Source organism: Pyxicephalus adspersus, chromosome 2, assembly GCF_032062135.1.
Source record: "Pyxicephalus adspersus chromosome 2, UCB_Pads_2.0, whole genome shotgun sequence".
In the NCBI taxonomy this organism is placed as follows: Eukaryota; Metazoa; Chordata; class Amphibia; order Anura; family Pyxicephalidae; genus Pyxicephalus; species Pyxicephalus adspersus.
Window position 1 is genome coordinate 13,008,487 of NC_092859.1, and position 9,757 is coordinate 13,018,243.

The window sequence follows — 9,757 nt, forward strand, 5'->3', positions numbered from 1 at the left end:
TTTGCTGTATTTATAGTTTATATGTACAGTATATGAAAGTACCATTTTTGCCTATTATATATTCAGTCTTTGCTTTCTGATTATTCTTACTATTGAATGTACATCTCTGCTCTTCTCACTCAATGCAAGTAAATTAGTCTAATTTTCCCATAGGTCTGTAGAACGCTCAATTTTTGTCACTTGATTCAGGTGACAGTTTTATGAGTGATCACTGCACAGAAATGCTCCTTCTTCAGCTACATGGATAGGGTAGGACAGAGAATGAGCAGAGAAGAGGAGAGGAGGAGAGAGAGGTCTCACAGGTGGGCCCCTCTGCAGGACCTACAGTAGTCCTACTGACCACCACACTAAAATACGATGAGCTGTGGATATAGCAATTATAGCAGAGGTTCCCTGAAGACCTAAAAGTTATTTCAAGGGTTCCCCTATATTACCGGTCAAGATACACTGCCTTAGGCGATTGTTTCCATTCTCTTTACCCATGCAGACCTCAACACATATAATTACCTTCCTCTAGCATCCCTACCACTTCGTGAATGGCCGGATTCATAACTCACCTAGGGCTATGCACTCTTTATGTGACTCTGCTCATACAAAAAAAATGTAAATGTGCACTCATTGGAAACACAGTAGATTTCCTCTAAACAACCTGAATCCCAGGCATAAAACATGTTCTGTTTATTTGTATTCCTGGTAGGCAGAGGCTCTGTATAGCAGGGCCAGTTTATGTGCTTTTCCCTTAGTCTCTTTAGTCTATTTCACCAGCTCACTGAGACATATTACTGCAAGATAACAGAAAGCCCCCAGCAAATCCTGACTCCTCTTCTCCCATGAGCGATCACGAAGCATCGCTCAGACATATTCAAATAAGCTTTATAATTAGATACAAGCTTGTCAGGCCAGAAGTCAATGTGAAGCCCGATGCAGATCAATTTGAAGCTGGAATCCAGGCAGAGAAAAAAAAGAAGAAAATATGCAGTTATTTATTCATTAATAAAGATATATTAGATGTGTTTTTAATGACACTTTGTGTAAGTACTTGAATTGGTCTTGAGATGAACTTCTTTTTTAAAGAAACATCCACCTATATACATTTCTTTATCTTAAACAGGCCACATCCCCATAAGAAAAGATATGCGATGAAGGACATCAATTTTAAGTGGGACTTTTAAAGCCAGTACCATCAATTTATTACAAAAATAACAAAATTGTAATAATAAAAAGCATTAAAAACAAACATCATTTAAAATACATAAAACATAATAAAATCGTGGGTGTATATAATGACCTCTTCTTACAGAATACCCTCCAAAAGGGTTTAAATTCTAAATTACTTCTCGACGCATTTCGCGGAAAAAATCCGCTTCTTCAGGAGGAAGGAGAGGAGAAGTCTGATGTTTGTACTTCCAGCAGCCCTCCTTTTTAAAATTGTGTCAAGGAAGGAGGTGGTTATGGCGGCAATAGTATATTTAAATCATGTACATGCCAACAGGAGGAAAGTTGTCGGTGCAAATAACTGTGCTCATACCACTGGATTGACAAATCAGGAGGCTGAATTGTGTTCTTGACCAAACTGCTGCTTCTGCAGTGGAGCTCAATGGCCTGACTTCCCTATGTTAACACTTTTACATACAGCTACTTCCATTATCCAAAACAAACAAAAGAACAAAATGACTGAATACTCTAAAACTATATACACTAAAAATCTGACGTGTACTGTGCTCCCTCAACCACAGTGGACTGATTGGGAATGACATTTATGGGGGGAGTACAGTGGGGTGCTGCTCACTCCTCTCCCCTCTCTATTAAACAAAACGTCACTGTGTGTACCATGTTTGTTCCTTTATCCATCAATGGAACCGATCAAAAAGATTGTTTCCAGTGGCAATTCTCCGAAGCCCATCTGTATGAGGCTTTAGGATGACCAACATACAACATTTCATGGGTATAGAAGCTCCATTTCTCAAGTGCGGTACTCATGTGATGATAATAAGAATCACTTTGCACTGAAACTAACTTGATAAAATGCTATGTGATTTAGTATCTCCAGAACAGAAGCACGTAAGGTTCTTCTTCAACAATGCTTACTAAAATCCTTGCAAATGTTAAATCTGTAGTGATGAGGACTGTTTTTCGCAGAAACAATTTTGTATATGGACACCAATGTGAATCTCCTCTGCCTGTGACATTATGTCCTCTGCTGTTGAAATGTAACACAATATGTGATAATGATTGTTCACAGCTGCAAGTTACAGAAGAAGACCTTTGGATTCGTAGCTACGGTCGGCTATATCAAAAGCTCTGCTCCACTACTGGGGACATACCTATCGGCATCTTTCGAACTGAAACACATATGCTGCCAGTTTCAGAGGTAAGCATTAACACAATGCCCATGGCCGAACTCCATATACCATTACTTGGGAGTTAATCTTTATGAAGCAGCAGGATCAATCAATGAAAATAATTAAATACTGTCAACTTTCTCTATGATTGCAGTCACAAGTCTCTATAAGTGTGGAGGACTATGAAGACACCAGGGAGGCTCGTTGGGGAGACACAATCCAAAGCAGAGGCCCACACCGCAACTCAACCTCTAGCGACCAATCTGAGCACCCCTTACTGCGCCGAAAGAGTATGCAATGGGCCAGGAGGCTAAGTCGCAAAGGAGCAAAACAGCCTGGAAAATCGGCTTCCGAAAAGATCAGCCAGCAGAGAATGAGCCTCTATAGACGGTCAGAGCGCCAGGAGCTTAATGCTTTGGTGAAGACCAGGATGAAGCACCTGGGCCTTTCCACAGCAGAGTACAGTAAGAGAAACAGATCAATATTAACTGTACAAATTGAAACTGGATGCAAACAAGTAGTAACTGTGTGATATGGAGTCTAAAACTTCCACCCCAGGGTTAAACTGATCATACATTTTTCAGCCTGTAGTCTGCCTAAACAATCCATAAAATTTGTATCTAATCAGGCAGGACCTTGCACTACCTATTTGATCTCCCTATAGAAGATTTATAGTCAGATTGTAACGTATATGGTCATTTTTACCCAGCACAATATGGCACAGGGGCAGCTTTGTGACATACAGGAATCAGTTACTCTAAGCTCAACATGACAGTAAATAATAAATGGAATATGGTAGAATTTCTTTATTTCTAACTTGTTTTTCTCTATTTCTTGTAGTGGACATTATGGACACAGATAATTCACTATCTTATATTCTTATAAATCCTCCTCCGGATACAAAGCTGGAACTTAATGATGTTGTGTAAGTCTCAGAACCTTCATTTTGGTCTATAAATGTTAATTAAAGGTTTGGAGCTAAGTATACCCGAACATTAGGTAAAGTGTCCAGCGCTTTCCAGAAAGGGCTGGAGGCTTTTTAGGTAGTCAGACCACAACCCCATGCTGGCTGATCATCCAGCCTGCTTTCAATTGAGTGTAATGTAAGAATAGCATAAATAAATGCTTTACTGGGTGTTGGTATGTACCAAACCATTTAGTTCAATACAATTCCATACATTGGTATCCAGCAGGCTGTCAGCTGAGAATGTGTCGGTCTTTATCAGTCCAGGGTTTCTCGGCCCTTTTAACATGAGGAAACCCTGAGAAAGAAATAACTTTCTTGTCTTCAAGGAACCTCTGTTAAAATTATTATAGCCAAGGCAGTACATTAGCCTGGTGATCATTGGTAAAAATATCTCTTACATTACTGGCCGGTGGGAAGAATGCCAGCCTTACAGATAGCTAAAAAGATTATTGGTGTCAGTGATAACTGACCTGGTATTTACAAACTGTACTTGCTCAAGAAATCCGTAGAAACCTCTGGAGGAACGCTTGTTGAGAAACATAAGTCAGAGAAACCAAACTCAGTAGTGTTTTTTTTTTGCCAGTCATTTTGGAGCATATTAGGTAACCTTGACTTGGAAGAAGAAAGTACAAACATGACCAGTCTCAATAGCTTGGAGCTGTCCACATTCTTCCTAACACTCAATGATGTTTTATGCTTATATCCTATAGAATGACCTCTAGTATTTTCTGTGTTTCTATCTCCCTGATATTTAGCATGGTGTGAAAGCCTTTTCCAGCTTTCTTATTGATCACAATTAGGTGGTTGGGTAATAAGTGAGTTTGTGGCTCAGTGTTTCATTACCTACCCTAATCAGACCTCAGATGTTGGTGTTTCATTGATTCAGGTACGTAAGTCATTTTTGCCAAATGACCTACCTGAGAGTATAGCTTTACTCTTGGCTTGGTCATCTATTATTTGAGTTCTGCTTTGGGCATCTAGGTAGATACATTACTGCACTAAATAAATGCACATATGCCACCATTACTTAGCTTAGCTGAACTCATCGACTTGGGACACACAAACACCCTACCTCATTGCCATTTGGCCCAGAGTTCCCACCTAAATCATCTGTTATCAAAGGTACTCCCTCACACTTATGATTCTCCTAACATTTTTTTTTTTATTTTAAGATTGCTAAACAAAGCCAATGAAGTTAAGTTCCATTGCTTGGATCCATATTGGCTGTAAATGTAGTTGGGACTTAGTGCTGTGCAACCACACTGGAAACTCCAGACTGGTTTTCTTTTTTACTTTTTTACCCTATGGTCCACCACAGATTTGTTTACCTGTGTGTGCCTTGCATCATCAACTGCAAAGCATAGCTATCAGTGGGAGAAGGGGTAAGAGGGGAGGAGGGGTATTTGCTTGTCACTTCGGTTTAGAATTAAATGTAACCACACTTGTACAAACCTTGCTGTATCTGCTTGTGCTTCTGTGTCAATGTTGGAAGTATCAGGATCAAACCACATCAAACCTTTCCCCTCCTCTAGAATCCCCAATGCTTCTCTGAACCTTTTTTTCCCCCCTCAGCTTTCAGACCTCCTCACCCCTTTCTGACATTCTGTCTTGCTTTAAATTGTGTTTTTCTTAGTGTCATCAAGATTTGAGCGAAAAAAAAGTGTCATGTTGTCTGTAAATGTCTTTCATTCCTTTGACTTCATTGTCTGCATGTCTTTGCCTTCTTTTTTACTCATGACAATTTTCTTTCTTCCCGTCTCCTTGAGATTCATCTTGTCTGATACGCTTTACTTTGATGCTTTACATTAAAACAATAGCACTTCCACATAATGGCCCTGATTCATCATTGAAATCCGCGATCGCGGGAAGCGCGATAATACTCGCGACCAGCGATCGCGGATTACCGCGGTCCGGGGCTCGAGTGCGCGCGTACACTCGCATCGCGAGTAAAAACCTGTCGGATAAGCGCGGCTTCGTGCGCGAGCTTTTTCGGTTGTTGAATAGCGCGATCGCGCACGATTCCGGATCGCTAATACGACTGCGCGATCGATAATACGATTTGGCTTGATGAATCAGGGCCAATGTGTCATAATGTCTCTAACTGTGCACTGTGTGAGGGCCCAAAAAGAGACAAATATATCAATGGAATTGCTCCCCATCTTCTCAAATTGGATCTATCATGAGATATGTTGTATATTGTAATATTAAGTGCATGTATGCTAAGTAATGCTTAATAGTTGGATTACCCTTTACAACAATCACAGTACTCTCCATGACAATAATTTTCTCACCAGAATAACAGATTCGACATTGTTCATGCACCATTCAGGATCAATATGTATTTCCTGGACTGGGATGCCAAAGTCATTTAAATCCTAAAGAATGTGCCAGTTTTGGCTGACACAGATTCCCTTGGTAGAGTTCAAATCCAATATTTCCAGGATAAAAGGTGGAGCTTGTTCAAAATAATGATATTGTTACTCTTTATTGTTACATATCATGGATCAGTTCAAGCAGACTTGTAAAACCACTGAATTTGAGTGCGATACAATATGAAAATCCTATCATACTCAGACCTACCTTAGAAGTTTAAATGTAATTGGAAGTACTCTCCCAATGACCCATTGAGGCGCTCTTTTAAATCTATTTTTAGCAGGTTACAGAGAATTTAGTATATGGTATGCTGTCTGGGATTTCTCGCTTTAGTTTAGTCACATACCAATAATGACTGACTGGTTTTAACTGTTGGATGGCTGTTTAATATTGTACAACCCATTATTTTTGCAGTTACCTGATACGTCCTGATCCTTTGACCCTTACTCCCGGCAATGCCACAAAAACAAGGGTCACAAGAACGGAGGTACCAACCTACGATACCAGGAATAGCACTCATCTATGAACTATCATCAGAATGATAACGATAATGAAAAGAGTATAAGAAGATGTGAGGAAGCAATGGCTTCTGTGAGCCAAGGATTCCGTGTCCATTCTGATTCCATCGCTACCTCCCGGCCAAACACGGGAAACTAATGTACACGGCTTCTTCCTACATAATCCATGGCTTGAATTAGCTCCTTCTATTCCATTCTCTAACTTCTCCTGTGTTGTCAGCTCCTCGATGAAGACTACCACAAAGGTTATGGTGTGGAGCAATATAAGGGAGATAGAATTTGACTTGTTCTGTATAACAATTAGCCAGTCTCAGACATGCCAAGTAATTCTTTCCATTTGCTCAGGTCTAAAGTTGCACTACAGTAGCCATAGAGTATATCATGTCAAACTCATAGAGCATATCATGTTAGATTCTTCTGAAACTGGTTTACCAATTCAAAGGTTTGATATTTTTAGGTTAAGTATGGCAAATTAACATGGCTTGTTTTTAGTCTCTGTGGTATACAATCTCTTATCTGGACCCATATATACTTATCTCAACTTATCTTGAAGATTTCCATTTTCTATATCCACATTATCATGAACGTGACAATGGCATACAAGGTCTGGGCATGAATTGTGCAGCATGATGACTCTTGTACAAATGGTGTTGTGTCATCTTTTTATTTGACGTGCTTGTTGCAGATTTTGAAACTGACCTAAAGGTAGTTCTAACTAGGATTACCATTTGTTTCGTCTACACCCCTCTATTTAACTGCCGACTTTGGTCTTGAAACAGGTTGGGGGTGAAGCACCTTCTAGCCAATGCCTAGATTATAACTTCTGTTTTTTTTTTTAGTGCTGATATAAAGACAGATAATTGTAATTATAAAGGCAACTTTATGGATTATTGTTAGGTTCAATGAAAAAAATTGAGGCAAGATGGGAAACTTTATATTGGTTTCTTTGCACAAAGTTTGTAAAACCATGTTGTACCCGCTAATGTTTTATCCCAGGAATATAGCTATCAAAGATCCAAGGCATTTTTATGTGTAATATTCTATAAAAAAATGTTTGCTTAAACCAGCACTAAGGAATATCCTACAATATTGGAGCTGATCTTAAATTAAGCCATTCCTTGTATATAGGGCCAGGCAAAAAAAATATGTAATTTCTTTTGATGCTAAATACCACAGGACAAATTGTTCTATCTATCAGAATGTGGTAGTAAAAAAAGATTGTGCATCTCATCCTTCCCTACCTAATGATATACCTATATTTTTACACTTCTGCAATAAGAAAGATTGTTATATTTTAATAGAATTTGCAATATGGGGATGGTAGTCCATGTTGGAAGAGGTTATGGGATGCGTTACAGCATCTGCTGGCTAAAGTTGTTGGATATATCTTGGTTATGAATGTTTTTTTTGAATACAGCCAGTTGTCATAATTACATGTACACATATTTGCTCCTTACATTTTTAGGTAACATGATGCACTGTTAATGGTGTTATACAAGTGGAGGAAAGAAAAAAAGGGATTTTGTCGATAGAGGAGAAAGAGGAAAATGAAGGTGGTGAGATGAGGAGGAGAGAGAGATGGAGAATTATAGAAAGAAAATCTAAAACGAGAAAGAAAGGAGAGAAAAAAGAAAAAGCTTTTTCCTTTTCTTTCCTTCTTACCTTCCTTCCCTTTCTTCCTTTCCCTTCCCTCTTTCCTTCTTTTTTTACACCTTCCTTTATTTTCCTCCTCTTCCTGTCCCTCAGTCTCTTCTTGCAATCCTTCCTTTCTTTGTGCATTTTTTCTCTGTTTTCCTGAAATTCCTTCCATACCTTCCTTCCTTTTACAATCCTTCTTACCCAAATTCCATCTCTTCCTTCCTACCTTCCCATTTTCTTTCTCATTCCACCTTCCCACATTTTTTCTCTCCCTTATTCCTTCTATTTCCTTCTCTCTTTTACATCCTTTTCTTCCCCTCCTTCCCTCCCTTTCTCCCTTCCCTTCCATGACCATGACCCCTATTTCCCTCCACATGCTAGTGTCTTTTGGTACGGCTTTAATGAAGAAATGTTTGTCTGTCAGTGTTGAGCTCTGGTTATCCCAGTTCTAGATTTGTCTTGTTCTTATGTCCCAACTGTATCACCAAGTCTAGGTGCCAGTGTTGAGTCTACAAGTTGCCATTCTCTTTGTGCCCTGTGTCTGCCAGGTGCCAAGTACTGTGAGAAGAATGTATGCTATAGAGTCACCCATGTACACTTCTCACGGTATCCTGCTGTGTTATCCATGTAGAAACACCAGGTCTGTTAAAACTCTGATGTAGACAGTGCCAGTGGTGACTACAGTGCAGGTGTTTAATCAGTCAGAATGTAACGGGATCTGTATCCCAGTCATTAACACTGTGACACATACTGCTAAATAAAGACTGATGAACACAAAAGGCGTCTCTTATTTTTTATTTTGTTCCAAAGATTTTGATTTCCATCACCTACTAGGGTAAGGTGTAGCAATGGCAGCCCCCATGTTTCCCCCAAGGAAGGTTTCCTTATTTAAATGTTTTTCTTGCTATAGGAGTACAGCAACAGAATTACTAATCAAGGAGGAATCAGTGTTGCCTATAACACAGCAGATCATCTCTTCCCTATTGCTGACTTACTGAGCCTTGTACTACGTGTGCAGTGGTCCACATTGATTGAGGAGTAGAGGGCTTTGCCTGCTTATGTTAATGTACCTTTCCCTATTCCCAATGGTTTGTGGAGATCCAAGAAGCTGCAGAAAAGGTGGGGGGAATCATGGAGCCAAAAACTTCACTGCATATAAACTTCTGTACTAAAAGGCATTTCAACCACTCCAACTTGTTTCAAAGATAAACAAGGCTTGGGGCAGTTGAGGACTATTGACAGTGGTGAAAAACAGTGGTGCTGCTGTCAAAAATGCTCCTCCAAGAAATTCACAAGATGTTTATTACCAAAAGTAATAAAATATGTTTGTCACTTTAGGAACCCAGTAAAAGAAAAAGTATGATGAGAGAGGAGTAGGTCTTCTATGAGTATATTATGGGTCATACACAAAGTATTTCATATATCTGTCAAACTTCTGTAACTCTGCTGGAGGTAAATACGATGCTAAATACTGATGTGCTTTCTTGATAGAATTCTTCTGTTCTTGAAAGCTTCCTCCCAAGGTTTCATAGGAACTTCAACTGACAGGCTACATGTTTGTCCACAGCACTTCATGAGGACCCCGTTCACTTATCTTACTTTAACATGAAGCGTATGCACATGGGGCAAGGTACTGAATAACCCAAAAAGTCTGCCTAGCTACCCATGGCTGTATTACTACAATGACAAACAAAAGCTTGCTCCTGTGTGAGCAGTCATGTAAGCAGTCAGGTTCTCTATTCCAGACAGGGCATCAATTTTTCCTTAAATAAAAGTATAAAAGTAAAGTAAAATAAACTTTATTGCCTGTGATGTACAGAGTACATTCACCTCTCCTTGTTCTTGCTTTGACATGGGTGCCAACATCTTCACCCAATCCTTTTCTTGGTTTACGATCTTTGGTCATCTTAACTGGCCAG

General features: G+C 39.4%; 1 protein-coding gene across 1 annotated transcript in view; it reads left to right on the plus strand.

Moving 5' to 3' along the window:
• LOC140322930 (potassium channel subfamily T member 2-like) overlaps positions 1-8,617 on the plus strand; it is an 85,233-nt gene extending 76,616 nt beyond the window's left edge. Inside the window, exons 27-30 of the mRNA XM_072399585.1 lie at positions 2,243-2,371; positions 2,497-2,806; positions 3,183-3,267; positions 6,097-8,617. Of these exons, the coding sequence (XP_072255686.1) occupies positions 2,243-2,371; positions 2,497-2,806; positions 3,183-3,267; positions 6,097-6,208 (636 nt within the window). The 3' untranslated portion in view covers positions 6,209-8,617. The remainder of the gene's footprint in view (positions 1-2,242; positions 2,372-2,496; positions 2,807-3,182; positions 3,268-6,096) is intronic.
• The last annotated feature ends 1,140 nt before the right edge of the window (positions 8,618-9,757 follow it).